We start from the raw sequence: 27,389 nt of genomic DNA, 5'->3' as shown, positions 1-27,389 counted from the left end.
CATATGAAGGTATGAAATATGTCTATGTAAAGCCTCTGGGCTATACAAAGCTAGCAAATAGTTAAGTAGGATTCAAAATTTAAAATCTGTTTTATTAAAACCACATATTTCTCTACTCTGAACTGTCTAGAGAAAGAGAGAGAGAGAGAGAGAGAGAGAGAGAGATGGTTATTTATCATATTAATTTTATCTTTTTTTGTAATATATGCATGTATTACTCTACACTTTTTTATAAATATTGTTTTAAATGAATCCTGCACATTTAAAATGTAGAATTTTAAAATATATATATATTTTTATTGATTTCAGAGAGGAAGGGAGAAGGGAGAGAGAGATAGAAACATCAATGATGTTAATGAGAATCATTAATCAGCTACCTCTTGTACGCCCCCTACTGGGGATCCAGTCCACAACCTCTGCATGGGCCCTTGACTGGAATCGAACCTGGGACCCTTTAGTCCATAGGCTGATGCTCTATTGGCTGAGCCAAACCAGGTAGGGCTCAAATGTAATATTTTTATTTTCATTTAGTTCAAAAGATTTTTTTTATATTTATAGTAATTTCTACTTGAGCTATTTAGAAACATATTTCTTAAATTTTATATTTATGGTAAATTTTTCTAAATGCCTGATTTCTAACATTATTTTACCTGGTCAGAGAAAACAGCTAAGATTTGGAAACAGCTAAGTGCACATCAGCAGATGAGTAGATTAAAAAACTATAGTACATCTCTACAATAGAATACTATGTAGCTGTATAAAAGAAAGAACTCTTACCATTTGCAACAGCATGGATGGACCCAGAGAGCATTCTGCGAAGTGAACTAAACCAGAGAAAGATAAGTATTTCACTCATATGTGGAATCTAATGAACAAAATAAACTGATGAACAAAAATAGACCCAGAGACATAGAAGCATCCAACAGATTGTCAAGCCTCAGAGGGAACACGGGAGGGTGAAGTGGTGGGGGGAGAAGGGATCAACCAATGAACTCATGCATATATGCATAACCCATGGACACAAACAATAGGGTGGTGAAGAGCTGGGGTGGAAGGCAGGGTGGGCTGGGAGAGGTCAATAGGGGGAAAGGGGGACACATTCAATACTGTCAACAATAAAGATTTAGAATTTGAAAAAATAATAATAATAATTATATATATATATACATAATATATATGTATATATATGCCCTGCAAATGTTGGGTGCAGTGTTCTATGGATAGTCATTAGGTCAGTTTTGTTAATCTTATTGCTCACAATTTTTAGCTTTATATTTTTGTTAGCCTTTTCTAACAATTACTGAGACAATTTCCAAATCTCTAGCTATGATTGCGATTTCTCCTCTGTTTCTCAGCTTCTGCCGTATATAAATTTGAAGCCTTATTATTGGGTGTAGGCATCTATTTAAATTTAAATGTAACACAAATTTAAATACTTGATATATTTTAGGCAAATTGAAGCATCCATCATTATGAAATTACTATCCTTATCTCTATTAATCCTATTGGCCTTAGAGTTTATTTTGTCTGATATTAATACAGCAACCCCAGCTTTCTTTTGGTTAATATTTATGTGATACATCTTTTTCTATTCCTTTATTTTACTGCAACATAGAATTTTGTTTCAACTTTTAATCCAATCAAACAATGCTGGTATTTTCTGGAGCATTTTGACCAGCTCTGTCCAATAGAAATGTAATATAAGACACATATCTAATTTAAATTTTTTAAGTAACTACATTAAGAGAAATAAAAGTAACTGGTGAAATATATTCTAACAATGTATTGTATTTAACCCAGTAAGTTCCAGGATACGATTTCAGCATATAATCAATACAGAAAAAGCTATTAATGAGACATTTTATACTTTGTTTTACTAAGCCTGGGAAATCTGATGCATATTGCACACTTACAGAACATTTCAACATGACTAGTCTTATTGCAAGTCTTCAACAGCCAAATATGGCTAGTTTGCACCATATTGGATTATGCAAATTTACAATATTTATATTTAATCTAATTTTGGATTTAAATATAATATGTTCTTATGTGTTTTGTGTTTGTTCTTCCTATTTTGTTTCTTCTTTTCTCCTTTCATTCCTGTTTTGGACTTAACATTTTTAATCATTGTACCCACTTCCTTCATCCATTGTGTGGAAGTTACTTACTCTAGTTCAATTAATCTAGTGGTTACTTTGGGCATTACATTGTTCATAATTTGGACTTATCAAAATTAATCTGTATGTTTATACCCCTCTGAGAGAATGCAGAAATATTAGATACTTTGATCTTATTTTAACCTTTACTCACCTTAATTGGTTTCATTATCCTGCTTTTTAATTCTCTAGATATTTTAAACTCGGTGAACAATATTATTATTGCTTTAAACAGTGAATGTTTTTGTAAATGTATGTTTTTATACACATTCATTCCTTTATCTGTTCTTCATTCTATTCTCCATCTCTGAGTTTCCATCTGGAAATATAGGTACAAATAAATTTCAACATAATATAAATATGAATAAAATTATCTTTACTTTCAATGGAATATACTATTTAGTTGAAGAAAGAGTTACATATACCAGTAAATTCCTAAATGGGAGGATTGGAATCAGTGGAAACAAAAGGTTAGGTATGAACTAAACAAATTGTAATGCTAAAGCTATGTTGGCAGCTCCTTTAAAATATCATCCGGCATCATTCCCAAATCCAGGAGCTGGAGTGCCAGCCAGGGATCACTCAAAATTGTTATAGGCAGACATGATGATCTTTTAAATAAGTGGTCCTGGGCCAATCAGATATCCACAGGAAAAACAAGAAAATGACTCCTACCTTATACATATATAAACACAAGGCAAAGCCTTTAGAAAATAATATGGAAACATATTTTCAAATATTTGAAGGCAGGGAAAGATTTTTAGGACAAAATGTACTAAACACAATTGTAAAATGACAAATTTGACTGTGTTAAAATTAAGATATTTTATCAAAAGACACCATAATACAGGAAAAAGGGCAAGCCACATATGTGAGAAGCTACATATAAATAATAAATGATCCATATACAGAATATTTAAATAACTTCTACAAAGACAGAATACTCAGTAGAAAAAAAAATGGGTAAGGATTTAGGCACTTCAAAAAGACAATATTCAAGTGGCCATAAACATTAGAAAAGGGGTAATGTAAATTACAAAATAAATGTTAATTAACATCATTCTGATATTATAGTGTACACCTAGCAAAATGGCTTAAGTTAACAATACTGATAATTCCAAGTGTCTACTTTTCTTTGGTTTATCTATTGTTTATAGATTGATATTCTTCTTATTTCTAATTTCAATTCCATACATTGCCTCCATTGAATAAATTTTTATATATTTCCCTTCATATAAGTGTGGAATTATTGGTAGAATACACATAATAGTTTGTAATTTTTTAATGTCTTTTAAATTTTTTATCTTTATTGCTGAAAGTATTACAGATGTTACCTGCCCCCACCCCATTGACCACCTCCAATCTGCTCCTGATTCCTCCCTGATCCTGTATTCTCCCCAGGCCTTCACTGCATTATTGTCTGTGTCCATGGATTATGCATATACCTGGTATGCATACAAATTATTTGGTTAATCTCTTCCTGCCCCCCCCCCACCCTTTCCTCTGATATTTACCCATCTGTTGAGTGCTTTCATATCTCTGGATCTATTTTATTCATCGGTATATTTTGTTCATTAGATTTCACATGTAAGTCAGATCATGTGATATTTGTCTTCCCTGACTAGCTTATTTTGCTTAGCATAATAATCTCCAAATCCTTCCATGTTGTCTCAAAGGGTAATATATCTTTTTTACTGCTGCATAGTATTCCATTGTGTAAATGTATCCAATTTTTTATCCACTCATCTACTGATGGGCACTGGGCTGTTTCCAGATCTTAGCTTTTGTAAATAATGCTGATATGAACATACAAGTTCAAATATTCTTTCTGATTGGTGATTTGGGATTCTTAGGGTGTGTTTCTAGAAGTGGGATTACTGGATCAAATGGCAGTTCCATGTTTAATTTTTTGAGGAAACTCCACACTGTTTCCCATAATTGTTGTACCAGTCTACATTCCCACCAGCAGTGTGTACTAGGGTTCCTTTTTCTCCACATCCTCACCAGCACTTGTTGTTTGTTGATTTATTGATGATAGCCCTTCTGGCAGATATGAGGTGGTGCCACACTGTTGTTTTAATTTGCATCTCTCTGATGATCTGTGATGTTGAGCATTTTTTTTTAATATGTCTCATGGCCATTTCTGTGTCTTCTTTGGAGAAGCGTCTATTCAGGTCTTCTGCCCATTCTTTAATTGGATTGTTTGCTTTCCTTTTGTTGAGTTGTATAAGTACTTCACATATTTTAGAAATTAACTCCTTATCTGATGTGTCATTGGCAAATATGTTCTCCTATACAGTGGGTTCCCTTTTCATTCTGATTCTGGTTTTTTTTGCTGTGCAGAAGCCTTTTATTTTGATGACATTTATTTGTTTATTTTTTCCTTTGTTTCTCTTGCCATAGGCAATGTATCAGTATAAATTCTACTACGTGAGATGTCTATAATCTTTAATTTCAATAGAAATCATCAGGTTTCTCTCTTTTGATGTTTAAACAATTTCCATAACAAGATAAAAGTGTTCATTACTACATAAACTTGACAGTGGAATGTACTGTCAAACTTGTGAATTTTTCTCAAGATAATGGACTACAAATGATTTCTCAGTGTACTTTTCTTATTATGATTAAAGCAGAGTATTTTTTCATATGCTTAAACACTATTTCTTTTCTGTATCTTATTTATAACATTGTTTGTCATTTTCCACTCAAGAGAACTTTACATACAAGTATTGGGGAAATTAGTTATTTGTGACATTAGTTACAAATATTTTTCCCAATTTACAATTTTTAAAAAAATATTTTTTTTATTGATTTCAGAGAGGAATGGAGAGGGGAGATAGACACATCAGAGAATCATTGATTGGCTGCCTCCTGCATGCCCCACACTGGCGATTGAGCCCCACCCTGGGCATGTGCCCTGACCGGGAATCGAACCCTGACCTCCTGGTTCATAGGTTGATGCTCAACCTCTGAGCCATGCTAGCCAAGTTCAGTTTACCAATTTTTAAAGAATTTTGTTTGTAGTGTTTATTTTGACAAAAGTAAGGATATAAAAAATTTTTTTATGTAGTCACATTTAACATTATTTTTGTTAATTTATGTCAGCTGGGTTTTGAGTCACTTTTACAAAGGGCCTCCCCTCTGTAGGTTTATGAAAACATACATTTGGTTCCCTCAAATTATTTTTTATGGTTTTTATGTTTCAATATTTTCATCAAATTGGATGTCTTTTACTGTGTCCAGGTCTACTAACTTTATCTTTGTTCAAATGACCATCCATTTGTCTTAACCTAGGAAAAAGTCCATCTTTAAATTATATAATTCTCACAACAGTCTATTTTTTGGACTTTCTGTTCTATCTATAATCAGTTTATTCAAGAATCAATACCATGTTTTCTCCACTTCTTTCTGGAGATTTATTTGTCTGCTTTTTGTATAAATCCTTTAAGACTGTTTTGTAACTATGCTTTTTATTTTCATTACTGTAGCCTTAATCCCTATATTTTGACATATTATTCAATATTCTATGTTTTCCTAATTACGACCAGAAAGAGTATCACAAGTTGATTATGAATGTGGGTGTCTAGCTTCAAAATGCCTTCTGTGGCATTGCCCTTAGACAATTCATTTAATTCTAATGCCTTCATTACCTCAACTTTACAAAGATAACTTTATAACAATACAAAAGTTTGATATAATTATTATAACTTTTATTTAAATGGTAATTGTCCCACATTTTATACTTTCTTGTTTCTTTCTATCTTCAGTGAAAAGTGAACATGAAAAGAAGTTCAGATGTTTAGCTTTAGAATAAGATACAGTCATCATTTCATTATTTTGCTTGCCGTAGTTGCTGCAACTCATTCCGAAGTTTTCTTATTTCAGCCTCTTCTCTCTCCCTCTGCTTGGCTGCCTCTTCCTGAAAAGTGACAAATAAAACTAAAGAGCTTAACAAAAAGTAATGTCCACATCACTGGGAGTGCAGGGTGGGGAGGATAAGCCAAAATCATTGACTATCCTCACTTATTTTTAAAAAACATATTGATTTCAGAGAGGGAGGGAAAGGGAGAGAGAGATAGAAACATCAACGATGAGAAGCATTGATCGGCTGCCTCCTGCATGCCCCCTACTAGGAATCTAGCCCACAACCTGGCATGTGCCCTTGACAAGAATCAAACCTAGGACGCTTCAGTCTGCTCTATCCACTGAGCCAAACCGGCTAGTGTTTAGCCTCACTTATTTTAAGCCATCAGTAACACAGGACAGTCCCTAAATTCTCCTTTTTATTCATGCCCATTTTAACTCTCATGTTTGGTTTCCTACCTGAATAATTCTCCATATCTCTTTCTCTAGCTGCAGAAACATCACCATCTCTCAATTCCTCAAGGGTTGGTGTTTCAAGAATTGCATCCTGAGGTCCCTTTCCCCTTCCTCCTTGGGCAACCTGAGTCACATCTTGACTTCAGTTTTCATTTCTACACAGAGGAATGTCAGATCTAATTCTTTGAGGAAAGGCAAATACAACACCTGGGTGTCTAAGTGACAACCACAATCCGGTGATGCATCTGAGCCTTAGGTCAGGGAATTTGTTTCCGGTCTCCACAGTTATAGGGCAGAGTGGATGAAAGACTGAGGAGAGCAAGAATCCCAGGTTGACCATCCTGCCCTTCAGTGTAGATCTGTATTCACAAAAATGTCTTGGAGCTTCTGGAAAACTAGGACATACAGGTAGACTGGTCACTGGGGAAGTGTTCACATAATAATTCATACTAGGTTTGCAGAAATAAAAATACTGCAGTTCTCATTCTCTGGGAAGGCAGTTTGGATAACTTTCTAAGCTGTGTGACAATGACATTTAGTTATCTATTTGGAACCTAATGTTTTTAATGAGAAAAATGGGGACATAATGGTTCTGCTTCACAATGAACAGATTAGATGAGAGAATGTGCTTAAAGTACTTTGTACAGTACTTGCTACGTAGGAACTACTGCTTATTGAGTGATGATGATAATAAGGGCTTGGATGAAACAAACTCTGCAAGTTTAAAAGCCTCAGAACCAGTGACAATTGAGGCAAAGTCAGGGACATAATATTAAATCAATTTAACAAAGTAATCTATGACCAAAGGAAAAGATTGTCTATAGCAATTAACCACTTAACAAAAAAGACTAACTACTGTGAGTTAGAAGTATCCTTATTTAACAAAGTACAGTGCTTATTCTGTGCTCAGCACTAATCTAAACACAAATATTTACTCACTTAATTATGAAATTACCCTATAAAAGAATACTGTCTCCATTTTCCACAAGTAGAAACTAAGGGACAGATAACTTGCCCAAACCATATATTTAGTAAGATGGGAACTGGGATTCTTAACAGGCTGTCTGACTCCAGAGTCCTTTCCCTGAGCCATAAAGTTATGCTGTCTCTCCCTCTTTGTCACTTTTCATGCTCTAACCAATACAGAGAGGGAGGTCTGATTAAAATGATGAGATGAAATAACGGATGAGTACCTGGAGCTGACGTTCCAGAGCCATCCGTTGCTGTGCCAGCTGTTGGGCTCTGTTTATCTTCATTTGTCTCAGTTGCTCCTGATGTTGTCTTTCCCTCTCCATCATTTTCTGGTTCTGCCTTTTAATCTCCTCCAACCTTCCTGGTTTAGCCTTTGCAGCCTCTGCTTTCAAATATGCTTCTGAGAAAGAAGAAAATAACATACTCCTCTAGGATTAAAGTGTCCCTTCCTTCTGTCTCCTGCTTTTATTGCTCATTGCTTATTACTGCTTCATAGAGAAAATTCCCTCGGGTCATTTTGCCTTTTCAGATGACATTACACACCCTACTCAGATAAAGCTTGAAGAGCTAAAAGTCATCTTTGCCATTCTTGCTCTAGTTTAAAGATCCCAGGTAAACCAGGCCAAACTAATGGAAAATGTACAGAAAGTTCTATCTTGCATTTCTTCCATTTTCCTCTCACCTTTCCTCTCCTTTTCCTTCGCGGTGAGAACCAGGTCTGTATGTAGAATGGCATCACTCACAGACTCCTTGGACTGTAAATAGTTTTGCAGAGCTTCTTCCGCCTAGGAACCCCAAAACCATGCAGTTAAAAGTAGAAAATGGTGAGTGGGATGTTGTAAACCTTTTTATTTCTTGTTCTTCCCAGCATCTTTTCCTCCCCAGAACTGCTCAGCCTGCACTCAGTGGAACTGTCAATCAAGCCTCTTCTGTCACAGGAGTGGGCACAAACTCTGGTCTGGCTAATCAGAGCATCCCCAAGTTCACTCGGTACAAAAGAATTTGGTGCAGGTGAGAAATGCTCAACATGGATGTTTTAAAGACTGATATGGATGCTGGGGAAAATGCTCTCTCTCCTCTGAGACTGAGGGCAAAAGAACTATTTAAGCTTGGAGATGTTGGTGTCCTCTTTGCTGCCATGCCTGAGAATGAAGCCAGTAGGAAAACAGAACAGAAAACTAAGTGGGAGTTGGAAAGAAAAACAGGAAGGGGAAAATTGATGCCATTGTTTAAATTCCTGAATGTAGCTGTAGTTGCAACTAAATTTAAATGTTTCATGTAAGCCAATGAATTACTCTTTTTTCCTATTCATTTCAATTACTGCAATTCTGTCCTCTGTAACCAAAAAAGTCCCTTTGTTGCAATGAATGATTATGGTTGCAGTACAATTTTGGTGATAGTTCAGTTTAATTCTACAGCTATCATTAGAGTATAAATACTTTCTTCATGTCTTCCCTGGATTTGGAAAGAAGCCCTTCCCCACTCCAAACCCCCAACTATTTCCCACAATTAATGCATGAAACAAGGAATACCTGTATTCCTTTCCTGGGCTCCTGATAGTACTTTGCCTTCAGCTCTTCTCTCTTCTGAATGAAGAGGCGGTGCCCTCCAGGCTTTGAATAAACTCCCTGCTTCACATATGCTTCCAGAGGACCAAAAATGTCTTGAAGTAAAGCTGAGCAACGATCTGATGATGCCTCCAAGTTCTGCTTTTGAAAGTCATTTTTTTTTGCTTCCAGCAGGGTCTTCAAAGGGACAAAGGCCCATGGAAAATATGTTAGCAATACTTCAGTATTTCTATAAATGATTCTCAGAGAGAGTCTCTATTGATTTTCTAGAAACTAGAGAACAACAGCAAAACTATATCCTTCCAACCAAGCCTAGGAAAGGTCCAAGGATGTTATGGTATAGAAAAATGACTTTAGTTTTGTGTTCCAAATCTCCTGAAACCCATTTCTCTTGATATTTCTGCTTTAGATGTGATCTTCAGACTACATATACCTAACCTCAGGCCCTAATTTTGTATACAACCTCCTCATTTACAACCATTTCTTGTTTCTGTATTTTCCTGTGCCTTGGATTCCCAACAAGGAGGCGCAGTGGAATAACTGGCTAGAATGTTTTGAGTGGATGCTATTAAACCTGGAGACATGACATTTTAGTAGAACCATTTGGCAATTCTGTGTACTTGATTAATATAAAAAGAAAGTTAATTAATACTTTATAAATGCAATTTTTAAAGAATAAGATTAATTTTAAAAAATTAGTCCATGGGTGTAACATGGTGAGTTGTGTGTGTGTGTGTGTGAAAGTATTAAAATCCATACGACCCAGAGTAGTTTTATGTTGTTTGCTTGTTTTCAGAATAAAAGTGAGAGTCATATAAGTAAGAGTCATTATTTTCCAATCTAGTAAGAACTGCTTTTCTTAAGCCTCCATTTTGTATTTCATGGCAATACCTGTATTACATGTAAGTGCCAGGAGCTAGAGCAAAGGATATTAATTACCTCTAATTCCTTCTGGAACGTTCGGTCCACATCCTTGAAGGAATTCTTGATGAAGACTTCGATGGCTTCCTTCTCACTGGTCCTGTGCAGGTCCAGCAGCTCTTGGAGGTTTTCTGTGGGCAGCTGCACCTTCTGGCCCATCTGCTGGTCATAGTGGGCAATGGCCTTTTGTACTGCAGTGGAGTTCTTGATTTGGGCCAAGGCCAAGACTGTATTCTCCATGCAGGGCAGATTCCCACTGCTGATGGCATTGACATAGGTCAGCACCAGGCTTTCTAGACCTTCACACAGGAAAGAGATGCTTGCATTATTTGCAGAAAAAGAGGGCATGCTCTAAAATTGGATAGTTCTGAGAAAGTTAATTTAACAATGCATTCCCTGAGCTTTTTCAGTATTCTGCATAATGTTCAAGTGGCTCAAATATGTGGTTGTTTTTGTTTGTTTGTTTGTTTATTTGTTTTTTGAAAATTGTGTGATTAAGAAACCAGATCTTTCTTTGGGAAAAGAAAGTGTTCAAAGAAGAAATATCAAGATCTATGTAATCATCCTCATGCCATCCTTTTTCTATTGAGATATGAGGAAATGGTTAAAGTTATGCCTATTCATTTTATTAGACTGTGATAGGCCTTTTTTGCCTCTTTATTCTTTCCTTTCTTTCCCTCTTCCTCAGGTTTCATTTTCCTTCATAATTCTCTTTTCTCTGCCACTTCACTATGTATAGCTAGTATCAGTATTAGCTGAAAACACAAAGTGAGCCAATTAGACTGGCTCGCCTTTACTCTTTGTTAGAACTTTCCTATTTGTCTTCCTTATCCCTTGCATACTTTTGCTTGCATTCACCCAGTGATGGCGAACCTATGACACACGTGTCAGCACTGACACACGTAGCCATTTCTGATGACACGCGGCCGCTGAGGCAGCTGCATGCCGAGGATAAAACATTTGCTGCTCCTGAGGATGAAACATTTGCGAAATAATGTTTTTTCCTCAAAGTGACACACTACCCGAGTTATGCTCAGTTTTTTGGCGAAGTTTGACACACCAAGCTCAAAAGGTTGCCCATCACTGGCATTCACCATCCCTCTAGAACAGTGATTTTCAACCTTTTTCATCTCATGGCACACATAAAATATTACTAAAATTCTGCTGCACACTAAAATATGTTTGTTTTTTTTATTATCGATCTGACAAAAAAATAGGTATAATTTAGAATAATTCATACCGGCTGGCTATTGTTGTGTTAACTGTTGTCATATTTTTATTTGACATTCTGAAGGAAAAGAAGTCAGTGCCCCTGACTAAATAGTCAGGTATTGCATGTTTTAAGAATTATTGAGCCCTAACCAGTTTGGCTGTGTGTATAGAGCATTGGCCTGCAGACTCAAGGGTCCCAGGTTTGATTCTGGTCAAGGGCATGTACCTTGGTTGTGGGCACATCCCCTGTAGGGGGTGTGCAGGAGGAAGCTAATTGATGTTTCTCTCTCATCAGTGTTTCTAACTCTCTATCCCTCTCCCTCTCTGTAAAAAATCAATAAAATATATTTTTTAAAAAGAATTATTGAGACACACCATGGGTTGAAAATCATTGCTCAGGAGTATAGCAATAATTCATAGAGTTCTGAGGCATAGTGTCTTTAGAAAAAAATCTGGTCCAAGATGTTTGCTTAGATTTCCTTTAAAGCTCTAGACAACTTGAGCCTGTTTGTTTAATGTTTGTTTCAAGTAAGTTTCATTTTTTACAGAGAACCTATATGTTATCTTGTGCTTATCTAAGGCTGTGACATATAATAAGTATCCACTATATTCATGGAACAAATGTTGTCAACTCATGTGGTTAGTCTAGTCCAACAATGGACCACTTATGAATAGAACTCTTTAACTTGACCTTTCGTCAGATGATATTGCTAATTTATACTACTTTAGAGGCATTACTAAAAAAATCAGTAGGAATGTTTTGGGTACTCACTGGAACTTAATAATGTGATTCATATAATTTTCTTGGTCGTAACTGATGAAGGATTTTCAACATTGACAGTGAAAGGAGAAACTTTTAAAAGCCCCATTCTTTATGTTGAGTTGAAGGAAAATCCTAAGGAAGATACTCACGAGATCCATTGACCTTGATGCCTCCTGAAAGAGTTTTTGTCTTGGAATGGTGAAAGATGTAGGAACAGAAATCTTCCACTTGTTGCACAAAGTCAGGATCCAGTTCATCGTTATGCAGTGTTGGAAGATGGGCAAGCTTCTTCCGGTGAGTGGGCGAGTCAAAGACAAAGCATTTTTTTCTTGCAAAGAATGTCTGTATGCAATGACGGGGCAAATTGAAATTTTGATGATTTTCATCAGTGTCTGGAGAAGCAAGAAAGGGCTTTATTTAGTATAGAACTAGCATTCATTTTAATGTATTTCCCATGAATAAATTTGCCTGATGTTATCTATTTCAATACATCTCCACAAACTCTAAGCAAAACATTAAAAGGTAACCCATCATGGTAAGGAAGAAAGAAAGTAATTTGCTCCAAGAACATTGAGTAATACAATCTCATATTGAATCTAATAGTTCACTTTAAATTAGTAGTGTTCATTATTTACTTGGCAGTTTAACCAAGTGATTAAATATAGGAAACTATAAATGTAACCACTTACATACAGAGATATACTTATGTTACTTTTCTCTCTCTTTCCAAAACTGAAGTCCCTGTTACCTTCTTTCAGCTTCAACGAGTTCTCCAGGTAGTCATCTGCTGTAATGTGTTTCCCATCTGCTTCCAGGGATAGGTAGAAATCTCTCACAGTCCACACTAAGTCTGGACAGAAGCTCACAGCATCAGCTGCATCTTCAACCCCATCAAGATCAGGTGGAGATACTGTCCTGAGATGATTTGACAGTTCTATTACATAACTGAGATATAATTAAGGAAAACTGGTTGGAAATAGGACTGCATCTAAGCCCATATTGCAATCCTTACATCCCTATATCATTATGTTCTCTTTTAATTGTAACCAATTCTTCATAACATCAGTAAGTATAAGGGCTGTTTTTCTTGTACTTTTAATGTTTATCATGTTTTTATTTTTGTGTTTGATTCAAAAGGTTCATAAACACAGCTGGTGCATAGAAGAGTTTTCTCTGGCTTTGGTGCCATCCTGGATCATAAAAGGATACTGCAATAGATCGATAGCCCTCTGGTCAATTTTGTTCATGGTGTTGTAAACAAAGGTACTACTCAATAGTATTGCCAGTGCAAAGATCTGAGCATCATTGTTCTGGTCACCCTAGAAGTCAAAACAAATGTAAGTCATGTCTCATGGCATTCCCAGACGAGAAATCATTAAAAATAAGCCCCTGACCTACAATGTTAAATGAACAAACAAAAATGATTGTGAGAAACATATAACTTTGAATAGAATAGTTCTGTCATTAACATTGATAATTTTTTATGCTATTTTCACTATACTTTAATTTATTACTGATACAAAAACATACATGGTGATGACTACTGAATGTAATTGGACATCTGGCATTTGTGTTTACAAATCTTCCTCTATCTCAACCATATCACTGATGACCAATGAGGATAGCCCTTGCTGGCTGATTCCAGGTGGGATGTTGGGGTGTCATTGGTTCTGTTGTGTCTGGAGGCTCCATGGTGACCCGGCACTCCTGTATTGATGGTCTATGGAGGCGCTGTGGTCCTCCATAGAATTAGGCTCAAAAGCCCATTCTTGGGAAGCTGGGTGAGGAGGGCATGGGGCTGCTGCCCAATGGCCAGAGTCCATGCCTCCCTGTCTATGTCCTCCAATGGGAGATATTGGTGTGTCTACCTGTCATCGGCTTCTTGGTGGGTCTCATAGTTATAATCAAATTTGTTCTGTCTGTTCAGAGTCGACCTTAGAAAAGACGTGAAGTGCACCTGGCAAAGGCACTGGCCGGACAGGTGGAGGAGAAATGCCAACTCATTAAGTTGAGCATGGCTAAAGAGAAGTGCCGGGGATAGAGTCATCCTTAGACAATACTAGGCGTGAGAAAGAGTCATTAAATATACCCAGCCTTGCTGACACTTGCAGAAAGGTGACCACAACCTACTGGACGCTGAAGCAGGAAATTACATCCCTGGTTCACAAACTGAAGGGAGAGAGATCCAAATGCTCCAGAAAAGAGGAGGAGATGGTGGAGATGCTAAAGACCCTCAGTTCCCTGGAAGAGGCCGTGAAAATCTCCACTTCACAAGCTGCTGTTCCAAACCCGCCTGGCTGGCCCCCTCCTCAGGGGTGGACCTGGGTCCTAAAGCAGCGTTCTTCCCTCCTCTCCACTCAGGCCTCTCCTGCTGCCAGCTGTGCCACCTGCCTCTGCCTCCACCTGAGGATCCCTGAGACCAGTGGTGCATCCTTGGGCTGGACTCCTCCTCCTCCACATGCTGTACACAGTGCTCAGCTCCTGCAGGACGATCCCTCCACATGTAAAGAACACAAGACTTGCTGCACTCACCAAGAAAGGCCGGCTTCTCTATAGTCACAGAATGTTTCCAATCTCTCTTAGCAGCAGTGAAAAAAATGTTGTAAAGAGTTGTATCTTTGACTCAAATTGTCTTCATCAACCTACATTTCTCAGACTTCTCAGACTTTTGTCATCATTATATATGGTAATCTAAGTCAACATTAATATTTTATTATCTTCATAAATGTCCTATTTTAATTTAAAAATATATGCAGCTTTGCAATAAAGACATTTAATTGTAAAAAAAAAGTCACTGAAATTTGGAGGTTTGTATAACATGTAGCATTAATTATCCTATCATATTTACAAAATGGCAAATATAGTATAGTTTTTTTTTCCAAACAAGTTATATAAGGACATTAATTTTTAGGAAAAGTCTACCTACTCTAAAAAAGAAAGTTTGTTCTGATTAAACTAGCATTTGTTTGTTTATAAATATTAATCAATTATAAAACATGCATTAAACTCTATGTAAAATAAAATTTTTGTCTACATGAATTTTATGTACTGTATGGCATTTTCCTCAGATTTGGGATGACTTGTCTCTCTGGATCCCGGCTCATTAGATGCTTTTTTTCTTAAAGTTTATTTTTTATTGTTGTCAATATTATATATGTCCCTTATTTTACCCCACTTCCCCCCTCCACCCAGACCCTGCCCCACCCGAAGCCTTAGCCACACTATTATCTGTGTCCTTGGATTATGTATATCTCTCTATATAAAAGGCTAATATGCTGAGTGTCTGACTGTCTGACCGGTCACTATGATGCACACTGACTACCATGGGCAGATGCTCAACACAGGAGCTGCCGTGATGTGCATTAGCCATTTACCGAGAAACAGCACCACGACCTGGCACCCACAAAGCAACACTCAGCTTCCCCCAAGTGGGACACAGGCCCCACCACCAACCTGGAGTAACAACCCACCAAATCGCAGCTGATGCTGTTGAGAACCCATGGCACAAAATGTGGCCCAAGCCCAGCCCAGCCTGGAAACGGTGGCTATGGGCACTGGGTAATGACGTCACATAGCAATGCCTGGCTTCCTCTCCCTGGAGTTTCTTCAGCCCAGGAACACGACTTGCTTTATAGCCAGGTGCAAACATTTTACACTTTAACCAAATGTCTGTGAAGCATTTTCCTGTGTCTCCTCTCATTTGATCCTCACAGAAGTCCTGGAGTAGGTAGATAGGAGACTCGGTGAAATCCATTTTCTTTTCATTAGCCAGAAAATGGAGACTTAGCTTAGAAACTTGACCCAAGTGAAAACAAGTAAGAAATGGTGGACCTTGAAAATGACTTCATGTTTTCTCATTGCGCAGAATACAGTCAAACACTGCCACAGTTAAATATTTTACTCTCTCCCTGCGTGATCTACAATATGAGTGCGATTGGCACCAGCGAGAGCTTTATATGTATTGCACATGCATGAGTCAATTTAGCCTTTTATAGATATAGATTAAACTTGCTTAATTAGACCTGCTTTCTGATTTAGCTAAACTTTTTCCAGCCCAGTGAAGCACCCCAACTTCTCTTTCAGGTAATTGTCAGCAACACAGCAGTAAATATCAAAACCAAAACAACATATTTTCATATTTTTTTAAAAACAACCACAACAATAAAAACAACCATATCAAAAAGACAAAAAAACAAACAAAACAAAAAAAACAACAAATAAAAAACACCAATGCATGAAAGAATACTAGAAGACACAAGTCCAAAAGAAATAAAGGAGAAAAAAAAAAGAGAATATGAAAGCAAAGAAGGACGAGACCAGAAATAGGATTGAAGCATAATAATCCCTCTTTTGGAAAAACTGCTGTTTAAAACTGTTTGAAATTCTCTGCTATTGTTAGATAGTCTCTTGTTCTGTAAACTCTGTCATTGTAAACTCTGTCATTTTTAGACAGTCTCTTATTCTGTATAATAACTTTGTTTTGTTTTTTAGCTTAAATAATGGAAAAGATAAACTTAACTGTCTGACCTTGCAAGCTAGCCATCTAACATAAGGGGCTGATACTGATAATATTCTCATGCCAGGTGTTCGTTAGATATGATATGTACTCAAGGCTACAAGTTATCTGCCAAAGTAACATACACAAAGATCTGAAAAGATATAAAAAGAGAATGCTTCTTCATTTGTTCAGAATTTGACAGAGACATTCTGCTCTGAACCTGCACGTAATAAAGATGACTCCTAATTAATTGGCTTGTTAAGGTGTCTTGTATCTAGCTCACTGATTTACAACACAACATTTGGAGGCCCCAGCAAGATAAGAGAGAGGTGCCTACTGGCACCTGGTCTCAGACACCTGGAATGGACGAATTGCCCTGCCTGGATGCCAGGCCCTGAGCATCTCTATGGAAGGTATCACCTGATGAAGTTCCGGGGCCCTGGAGATGCTTCTCAGTGGTTGTGACAGCCAGACGAGAGACACCTGACTTGCCCCTGCATTCTTTTGGAGTTATCGGGAAAAGCCTCTGGAGGTAAGTGAATTCAAATTTGATTAAGGAATTTTGAGTTCACTTTTCTGCCTGTTTGACTAGTCTTCTTGTCCTGAGAGAAGGACTGGACACAGTTGTAACTTCTCCAGTGAGGTTCTCACTGAGACGTTGAGAATCCTGTTCTGGGGCATGGGTGGTGGGGGTGCCCCCACATCCATCAGGGGAGTTGGGCAGTGTTCCAGTTATCTGCTTAGTTCCCAAGAGTGCTTGTCCTGGGGCGTGGGTGCCAGGGGTGCCCCCACATCCATCAGGGGAGTTGGGCAGTGTTCCAGTTATCTGCTTAGTTCCCAAGAGTGCTTGTCCTGGGGCGTGGGTGCCAGGGGTGCCCCCACATCCATCAGGGGAGTTGGGCAGTGTTCCAGTTATCTGCTTAACTCCCAAGAGTGCTTGTCTACTGAAAGAGTATGAGTACAGAAGTTTGTCTGTCTGTCTCGGCATAATTATCTGTCCATTAACTGGTCTATAAATGTAAGTGTGAGAGCCTGCATAAAAGCGAAAGCTACTTTGTGTTATCCGGTACTTCTGTTGACACATCTGGCTAAAAGATTTGATTTATTTAAGGCTGAACGCAATGACAAACTGCAAAAGTCCTAAGCAGTGCTGCTGAGATTTATTTTTCTCAGGGACATTTGCTCTCTGTCAAGGAGGGAATCAGCTCACTTAGCTAATAAAATTTCTGTCTATATTTGTACAGTGGGGGCTTTGGTTTGCTCTTCCCTGTTTTATGATTTTGCTGTATTAGGTTGAAATTTTGGAATTCTAGGGTTGATTTAAAGGTACACATTTATAAAGGTTGTAGCCCAGAGAAGTTTAAACAAAGGCTAGACCACTACCCTTTTCTCCCCTGCTGAGGCTTGTTAGGTTAAGATTAGTACATTTTCTCATGGCCTGTGTCAGGCGAGAGAGAAAGACTGCCAGATTTTTATGACTTTCCTGGGTGATTTCTGCTAACTTTTCATAATGAACTGCTTTGTGGGATTCCTTTTCCAGCCCTTCTAGCAAGCAGAGAATCATGTGGTCCTGAGACCTGCAACTTGCTGCCCTTCCTGATAGATTTACAGGAGGTCTCTATTAGGGACAGCATCTGCTCTGACTGGGGGAGGAAGAGAGCTGAAAACTGCTCCAGAGTGGGTGTGAGACAGGGTAGAGGCGGTGGGATTCGCTAGGTAGGGTAATAGGCTTTCAGCCTGCTGAGATAGAGAAGCCCTAGGCTAGGGGACCAGGGATGGTCAGAGAGATCAAAAGTAATTAGGAGGAGGATTTGAGATCCTCTAGAGCAGTGGTTCTCAACTTTCCTAATGCCGTGACCCTTTAATACAGTTCCTCATGTTGTGGTGACCCCCAACCATAAAATTATTTTTGTTGCTACTTCACAACTGTAATTTTGCTACTGTTATGAATCGTAATGTAAATATCTGTGTTTTCTGATGGTCTTAGGCGACCCCTGTGAAAGGGTCATTTGACCATCCAAAGGAGTCTCGACCCACAGGTTGAGAACCACTGCTCTAGAGGCTTAGAGTAAAGAAGGAAAAATCTGTGAGGGAAAGCAACTGTTAGAGAAGAATGTGTCCTTACGTGTAAAACAACCTAATTATACAGGATCTTAGACCACTTGCCTTGTTTCCCCTGCTAAGGACAGAGTAAATGGTTAATGCAAAAAGGGGGGGTGTCAATGGGAAGGGCAGAAATAGACAGGTTTTTATTAATTTTTGCTTATCTGAGCTATGCTGAACTCAAGGCCACAAGCTTTAGGCAAAGCACAATAAATATTTCCCTGCCCCATTTTATTCTCTTTAACTCTTCCAATACACATAAAGAAAATCTCATTGTCCGAGCCTGACAGGGTGGGGTTACTGGGTACTTCTTGGGCTGTGTCCGAATATTCAGCAAAGGAATTTTAAGATATAATATCTTTAATGTTACAACTGGTTTAAGTTTTAAGAAATATATCTCTCTTTCAAAAAGAAATATTTTTGAACTAAATTAGACCAATACAATATACTAGAAATTGCATAAGGAAGAATGTAGCAGTTTTTACTAGACAAGTTTTAATTTACCTGCTGTTAGTTTTATCATAGAATGTCTCTTGTATTTTGTTGAAGGTATATTTTTTTGAAAGTAAGAGTATGTGTAAAGTGTATTCATAAATGTTAACCTAAGAAATGCTGACTGTTTACTTTTTGGTAATCATTGAAAAATTAAGGTTTCTAAAAGTGAAGAATCCTACCTAATAAAAAGGTAATATGCAAATTGACCATACCATCAACACACCCACAAGCCACACCCACCAGCCAATCAGAGCAAGTATGCAAATTAACCCAACCAAGATGGCTACAGCCACAGAGAGCAAGGTTTCCTAGGTAACAGAGCAAGCCAAGCTTTCCACAAGCTGTTGCAAGCCTAAGCCTCCACTCAAGCTACAAAGTTTCAATTATAGAAGGTAAACAAATTCAAACAGAAATGGTGGCAGAACGGAGCTTGAGGGAGCAGGCCAGGGTTGCCGGCAGCAAAAGGGGAAGCAAAGCTTTCCGCACACCCTGGCTGGGCCCAGGTCTCCACTTAAGGCTACAAAGTTTCAATTATAGAAGGTGAATTAACTGCAACAGAAATGGCTGCTGGCCGGAGGGAGCAAGCAGGCTTGGCTCCGCTCCAGGCTACAAAGTTTCAATTGTAGAAGGAAAATAAATTCCAGATACCAGGGCCTCTGCTTGGGTTGCCAGGGGGCGTGGCCGGCCTGCAAACCACCTCAGGCCCCTTGCCCAGGCTGCCCCACGCCCCAAGGGAACCCCCACCTGATCCGGGACACCCTTCAGGGCAAAGCAGCTGGCCCCCACCCATGCATTCTATCCTATCTAATAAAAGAGTAATATGCAGATTGACCATCACTCCAACACACAATATGTCTGCCCCCATGTGGTCAAAGATCCTGCCCCCATATGGACACAAGATGGCAACTACAAGATGGAGAGGGCAGTTGGGAGGCACCGGGCCTGCAAGGGAGGGCAGTTGAGAGTGACCAGGCCTGCAAGGGAGGGCAGTTGGAGGTGATCAACCCTGCAGGGGAGGACAGTTAGGGGTGACCAGGCTGGCAGAGGAGAGAAGTTGGGGGCAAACAGGCTGGCAGGGGAGCAGTTAAGCATCAACCAGGCTGGCAGTGGAGTGGTTAGGGGTTGATCAGGCTGGCAGGCAGAAGTGGTTAGGGGCAATCAGGAAGGCAGGCAGGCAAGCAGTTGGGAGCCAGCAGTCCTGGATTGTGAGAGGGATGTCCGACTGCCCATTTAGGCCACCGGGATCAGGCCTAAACGGGCAGTCGGACATCCCTCGAGAGGTCCCAGATTGGAGAGGGTACAGGCTGGGCTGAGGGACAACCCCCCTCCGTGCACGAATTTCGTGCACCGGGCTTCTAGTTATACATAATAGAAGGACTGAGGCATGGATATGCATTTTTGAAGGATATAGAATAAAGGTTTGAAAGTATGAAATTTGTAAAGGTTGTATATGTAATAAAAAGGAAAAAAAAAGGTTAAAAGAAAATTGATTAAATAATACAGGCCAGTAAGCCAGGCAAAGTAAATAATTTACATTCTGCATCCCTAAACAGAGGGTAAATAGTTATGCCAAAGTACTTAGGGGGAACTAATAAAATAAACAGCCAGGACAGGAGCAGGCCTAGCTCGGGAAAAACTGAACTCCCAGGAGCCAGGTAGTGGAGAGGTAGAGCTGAAGCCCACAGCCACCCTGGTGATTTAGAGCTGGTTGCTATACAGATAAAAGACTCAGCCCCTGGGAAACCAGGTGAAAGAAGGTGGAGGGGCTGGGTGCCTAACTGGCCTGCAGCCACCCAGAGAAGCAGAAGCTGCAGCAAGAAGCCGGGGATGCCAGGCAGTGACCTGACACCCGAGCTGCTGCCCAATGAATTATGAGTGTTTTACAACCTGCAATAAAACACTTAAGCAGTTTGGTTTGCTGGTCAAAGGGAGATAAGTAATGAGCCCTGGGATCTGTGAAAGCAGCTGGCAATAGAGCTGGTAAAAATTTCCTGGTTGCAAATATACTGAAAGGGTTAAAACTTCAAAAACAGCTGCTGGTACAGTAAGCAATTAATGGAATTAACCCCTTAGACCAAGGAGTGGGCAAGACACCCGGTTAGGGAGGCGCTAGATGCCCCATTTTGGCAAGGGAGCCTGCAGAGGAGGCTGAGGTCTCTGCCAGGAAAGAGGATAGGTGGGAAGGCAAGGGCCTGATGCCCAAGCCGCCACAGGGGCACTTTGCTATGTGCAAACTTGTCTCTCCCTGAAGCCCCGGCAATATTTGGCTCACTGCTAGGAGCCAAGCTAGGAGCCTGAGAGGGCGGAGGGAAGGCAGTCTCCCTGAACCAAAGAGCTGAAAGTGGCTCAGGACTTTCAGACTGTCCCGGAGAGGAGGAGTCTGACTGAGGGACTGGCCAAGACTCCATTGGGTTAGGAGGACCGGAGGGTGCATGTTGAACTTGTAGACTGCAGTTTTCTGGGCAGAGGTGTGAGCCCGGTTGTGTAGGGGTTAAGCTGCCTGGGTGCAGCAAACAGCTTTCTCCCATGCCAGAATGCATTTTAGGAATATTGGACAGACTGTGTTTGCAGCTAGAGAGAAGAACTGACCGCCTCACTCAAGACCTGACAGTGGCTTGCAGAAAACTGTGCAAGGTGACTCCCAGGTGCCGGTTATAGCCAAGAGCATAGATCACCCTACATGGCATTAGAGCAATGCCCTTCATGATGGACTTGGCTGATGCCTTCTTCTTATGAACATGGCTTTAAAAAGTCATGGACAATTTTTCTTTGTATGGGAAGGTCAAAAATAGACTTTAGTCAGCTCCCTAAAATGTTTGTATAGCCCTACCATTTGTCATGTTTAGTAGCAGAAAATTTGGCTGCCTAAAGTGGCCACAGTGCCAATATTGTACTTCTATATGTTAATATGTTATATTAACCTTTGATTCTCTTACAGATTTGAATACAGCTGCTAGCAATTACTATAGACCTGTACTAATCTACAGACCTTGGTAGTATTTGGGAGTGTCCAGTTTCCCACACTAAGTGTCATTATTATAGCCATACTAGAGGCCGGGTGCATGAAATTCATGCATGGGGGAGTCACCTCAGCCCAGCCTGCACCCTCTCCAATCCAGGATCCCTCGGGGGATGTCCAAGTGCCAGTTTAGGCCTGATCCTCGAGATTGGGCCTAACCCGGCAGTCAGACATCCCTCTCACAATGCAGGACCACTGGCTCCTAACTGTTCACCGGCCTGCCTGCCTGATCACCCCTAACTGACCCCCTGCTGGCCTGGTCACCCCCAACTACCACCCCTGATGGCCTAGTTGCCCCCAACTGCCCCCTCTGCCTGCCTGGCTGCCCCTTACTGCCCCCCCTGCCACCCTGGTCACCCCTTACTTCCCCCCCTGCTGGCCTGGTCAACCCCAACTGCCCTCCCCACCAGCCTGGTCACCCCTCACTGCCCTCCTCTGCTGGCCTGGTAGCCCCTCACTGCCCCCCCCCCTCGCCACAGGCCTGGTTGCCCCACACAGCCTGTTGTTTGGTCGCTTGGTTGTTCCTCACTAACCCCCCTGCCAGCCTGGTTGCCCCCGCAGCCTGCTGCTCAGTCATTTGGCTGCCCCTCACTAACCCCCCACCTCCACCGGCCTGGTCGCCGCACACAGCCTGCTTGTTCAGTCGTTTGGTTGTCCCTCACCAACCCCCCTGCAAGCCTAGTTGCCCCACGCAGCCTGTTCGGTCGTCCATCTGGTTGCGATGGTCGCTTAGGCTTTTATTATTATAGATATTAGCTATTCTAAAAGGGAGCTACATATTTTAAATTTTTTTTGTCATTTAAAGGCAGTTACTATTTTATTATAATACATTTAGAAAAATATTACTCTGAAAAGTCCATAGCAAGAACAAGCAAGGAAAATCAGATCTTAAAGCAGGTCAGTATATTTTTCTCTTTATATAATCCCTCCAAAATTTAGCAATACTTAATAAACAAATCAAGGAAATGTATTTCTTTGCATAAATTCAATAAGACTGGTTTCCAATAGTGGTTTTATTGACTGAAAACTTTGGCTGGAGTATCATGCTTTAAAGAGCCCTGTCTGAACTCTGAAGACTTGAAGCCAATAAGAGTGCCACAGAGAAAGCCTGGTATCCTGCTTGGTAGCCCTGAAAATAGATGGCGCTGGAGCATCAGGCCCATACCCTACCACCACTGGCGGTTGGTCAGAGTAGAAGGAGATCAATTAGGGCACCTCTGTGTCCCACGGGGACGCCCACACACTCTAGGCCGTGAGGAGTAGGAGGGCTACTGAGATGGGCCTTGAAGCCTAGGGAATGGGCCCTGGTAGAGCCACTGCAGGAGAGGAATTCACCCAACTCAGCAGATACCGCAGGCAGGCCTGACGGCAGCCGGATGGCTTGGCTTCCCTGCCCTATGGTGCACATTAAGATTCAATCATGAAATTCTGGCAAAAATTGTCAGTTACCATTCTTATTATATTTATGCAAACAATCAGGCCAAATTGAATGCAATAGATAAATTGGTCTTAATTTAGCTCTTTTAAAATACATAAGGGTAATTTTAAGGATAAAAATTCTATTTCAATAAAAGTTATTAGAGCTGAAATGTTTTCTTTCCCTTCCACCAGACCATTTGTTGTAACTCTTGCTATTCTAATTGCTCAATAATACTAAATTTTATAATACAGTTTGTCTCTGCCAGGTCACAAGCCCACCTCCTTCTATGCCCAGGCCTCACTGTCCCTGACAGATAGCAAGGATCTCTTGGCTCTGAAAGAAAACTCCATTCCCCTTCAGCATGGAAGTAGTCAGAGGAGCCCACCGACATCCATTTTCCCTGAAAGAATTCAGAGCCAGAATCCTTGAGGGGATATATTAGGCAGTAAGGCAGATATGAGCAGAGCAAGGACGATGGGCCAACTGGCACTACCAAATGTAACTAACTCTTTCCACCTCTATGTATATAGATAAGGGGCTTAGGCCAAACCATCTGGTCTCAGGCACTCACCCAGGGGACGTCAGCACAGAAGGCCGACTTAATTGCCCTTATTTAGGTTCTCCGGTGGGCAAAAGACAAATCAGTAACAATTTATACTGATAGCAGGCATGTGTTTGCAACAGCTCATGCACACAGTGCTATTTACAAGGAATGGAGACTTGACTTCAGCCGGGAAGGACATCAAAAATAAAGAAGTGATTCTGGCACTACTGGAAGCCATTTGGCTACCTAAGGTAGTAGCATTGGTCCACTGTAAGGGACACCAGAAAGGGGACTCCCCAAAAGCAAGAGGGAACCAAGCTGTGGATGAATCAGCCTCGGGGGGCTGCCCTAAAACTAGTGGGGGCCTCTACAGATTCTAGTGACCCTTCCAGACCCTGACCTACCCACCTCACCAGCTTACATGGAACCATGCTAAGCTTGCAGAACTTCTTTTCTTTTTTTTTTTTTTAAATATATTTTATTGATTTTTTACAGAGAGGAAGGGAGAGGGATAGAGAGTTAGAAACATCAATGAGAGAGAAACATCGATCAGCTGCCTCCTGCACACCCCCTACTGGGGATGTGCCCGCAACCCAGGTACATGCCCTTGACTGTAATCGAACCTGGGACCTTTCAGTCCAAAGGCCGACTCTCTATCCACTGAGCCAAACCGGTTTCGGCAGCTTGCAGAACTTCTAAAAGATAAGTACTATATACCCAACCTAGGAAAGCTAAAATCCATAACCAATCTTTACTCAAGTTCTTACAGTCTTTACAGTTCACCCAAAGAGCAGTCCAGAAGCACGCCTGAGACGTGCTGCCTATACTAACTTCTGATCCGGTTCGTCCCTTCCACTCTGGTGACTCTGGGGTTAAGAAATTTACCACACAAAGACTAACTCCTACCTAAAGAAGACCACACACCATCATCTTGACCACCCCCACGCAGTCAAGGTCGATGGGATCCCGATGTGGCTTCATCACATCCGGCTTAAGGCAGCACCAGCAGAATAGAAAATCCAGGACTCTTCATCAGACCCACTAAAGCTAAGACTCTCTTGCATGTACTCCTGGCTCTCAGTCTGGGATCCTGTCCTATAAACTGGTTTACTAACTTTATTCAACAGAAAATTAATTCCATCAAGCTTATAGTTCTCAGGGGTCACTATAACTCCCTCCCCAACAATAACCCACAAGAGTCAATGATTTGACTCTTATACATAAAACCAATGGGTAATGAAGCATAATAATCCCTCTTTTGGAAAAACTGCTGTTTAAAACTGTTTGAAATTCTCTGCTATTGTTAAATAGTCCCTTGTTCTGTAAACTCTGTCATTGTAAACTCTGTCATTTTTAGACAGTCTCTTATTCTGTAAAATAACTTTGTTTTTTAGCTTTAATAATAGAAAAGATAAACTTAACTGTCTGACCTTGCAAGCTAGCCATCTAACATAAGGGGCTGATATGCTGATACTGATAATATTCTCATGCCAGGTGTTTGTTAGATATGATATGTACTCAAGGTTATAAGTTGTCTGTATAGATATGATATATACTCAAGGTTACAAGTTATCTGCAAAAGTAACATACACAAAGAACTGACAAGATATAAAAAGAGAATGCTTCTTCCTTTGTTTGTTCAGAATTTGACAGAGATATTCTGCTCTGAACCTGCACGTAATAAAGATGACTCCTAATTAATTGGCTTGTTAAGGCATCTTGTATCTAGCTCACTGATTTACGATACAACAGGATAACTATAAAAATAAAAGATAGAAAAAAATGAATAAAATAATAACCTAAAAAGTAATAATAATGAATACAATAAAATATAGAATAGGAAAAGAAAACTGGGAAAGAAAAGAGAAAGGAAAAAATTTAAATTAAAAATTTTATAAAAGTAAAGAGAAAGAGAAAACAAATAGACTGAATGAAAGATAGCAATAAGAGAATATGAAAGAGAGAGAGAGAGAGAGAGAGAGAGAGAGAGAGAGAGAGAGAGAAGAAAGAAAAACCAAACCCCTCAAAAAAAAAAAAAAAAAACTTTTGCATTTGCTGTTGGTGGAGCTTGCTGGATTTTACTCCAATGTTGTTGGATCTGGCCACTTGGTGTGTGGCCTCTGGCCTCCCTGGCAGTTCTCTGGTGAGTTGCTGTCCCTGCCTAGCCCTGGGCAACCTGACTGAAGCCCTGCAGGGCAGATCCCCAAGTACTCCGTGGGTGGGGCCTCCCTAGCCCAGGGGCTGAGTCAGCTTCAGGACTGCTTTCCCTTCCCCCAGGGAACTGGACTCTGTGAGCAGGGGTCCTGGTTAGGATGATTTAAACAGACTGGCTTTGGGGCTCTGTGCTCTTAGCTTGTGGAAGGGATAGGCAGGCACTTTCTTAATGACACATCTCTGCCTGGGTCACTAGCACCTCCTTATCACCACCTCAAGCAGGAGGGGATAAAAACAAACAAACCAAAGAAACCCAGCCCTGCTTGGCTCTCTAATCTTTCAGCACAGCTGGCTCCCCCTAGGAGAGGCATCTCCCAAGGCTTCCACCAGGCCAGATGTCCAGTTCCGGGGGCAGATTTCCAGATCAGAGCCATTCCACAAGTGGGGGAAGGGGCTCCTCCTCTTTGTGGGAGTTGGGGAGGATTGCACCTCTTTCCCAGGCCATGCTGTCTGGCCCGAAACCTGCTCTCTGCTGAAAGTTCTTTCAGGGAATAATCCGACCCTCAGATTCACTGCTGAGGGTGATCTGCTCAGACCCCTCTGAGCTCTGGAGTTCTGATGCATGGCCCTCCCGCAGACACCCTCTGGGCAAGCTTCCAGGCTGATTCTGAAAATCAAGCACTTTGCCCAGGATAGTGTGGTCTGAGTACTTATTATACATACACAAGGCAGTCTACATTATCTTATCTAGTACTCAAAACAACGCTGTGGGATAGGTTTATAACTATCTCCATGCTACCAATGAGGAAACTAAAGCACAAATTGAGGTTGACCATAGGAATTCGTAGTAAATCAAAAGCAAAACAAAAACTAAACAACAGGGAAGTTCAAGGGAACGATCCAGTTGTGTGCTAGAGCCAGCTCACACCAGCCCACAGGAGCTGACTGTTGAATTCCAAACCCCGGGTTTCCTGACTTCACTTTGGGAGCTTGGACTCAGCTATGGTGGGGCATTTAGATTATTGGCAAGTATTACAAGGCAAGGCTTTTTCAACTTCCCCACCCCCAGGAGGCTGGTTGTTAAATAAACACTTACCAGCAAAGAGGTGGGAAAAGCTCATGTATGTTCAAATGATAAGATAAGTAAGACCAAAGGAAAATCAAAGATTTAAGGAGATTTACTCTTGACAAAGTCAGAGAGCTACAGCTGCCAGAGCCCCAATGTGAACTCTGAGCCAGAGCTG

The 27,389-nt window shown here is 40.4% G+C and overlaps 1 protein-coding gene across 4 annotated transcripts in view; it reads right to left on the bottom strand.

The window, feature by feature from the left end:
• Positions 1-4,979: 4,979 nt before the first annotated feature.
• LOC307103643 (guanylate-binding protein 6-like) overlaps positions 4,980-27,389 on the bottom strand; it is a 65,281-nt gene continuing 42,871 nt past the window's right edge. For 3 of the 4 annotated variants that reach the window (XM_079778085.1, XM_079778087.1, XM_079778086.1), the window contains 8 exons: positions 13,122-13,231; positions 12,661-12,857; positions 12,062-12,304; positions 9,956-10,236; positions 8,981-9,193; positions 8,131-8,233; positions 7,670-7,848; positions 4,980-6,075 (listed from right to left, as the gene is read on the bottom strand). In XM_079778085.1, the coding sequence (XP_079634211.1) occupies positions 5,989-6,075; positions 7,670-7,848; positions 8,131-8,233; positions 8,981-9,193; positions 9,956-10,236; positions 12,062-12,304; positions 12,661-12,857; positions 13,122-13,231 (1,413 nt within the window). In that variant the 3' untranslated portion in view covers positions 4,980-5,988. The remainder of the gene's footprint in view (positions 6,076-7,669; positions 7,849-8,130; positions 8,234-8,980; positions 9,194-9,955; positions 10,237-12,061; positions 12,305-12,660; positions 12,858-13,121; positions 13,232-27,389) is intronic. The other variant, XM_079778084.1, reaches the window with a different exon arrangement.

This window comes from Cnephaeus nilssonii, assembly GCF_951640355.1.
Source record: "Cnephaeus nilssonii genome assembly, chromosome: 7".
Lineage (NCBI taxonomy): Eukaryota > Metazoa > Chordata > Mammalia > Chiroptera > Vespertilionidae > Cnephaeus > Cnephaeus nilssonii.
The sequence above is the reverse complement of the archived record's forward strand: the minus strand, read 5'-3'. Positions and strand labels throughout refer to the sequence as shown.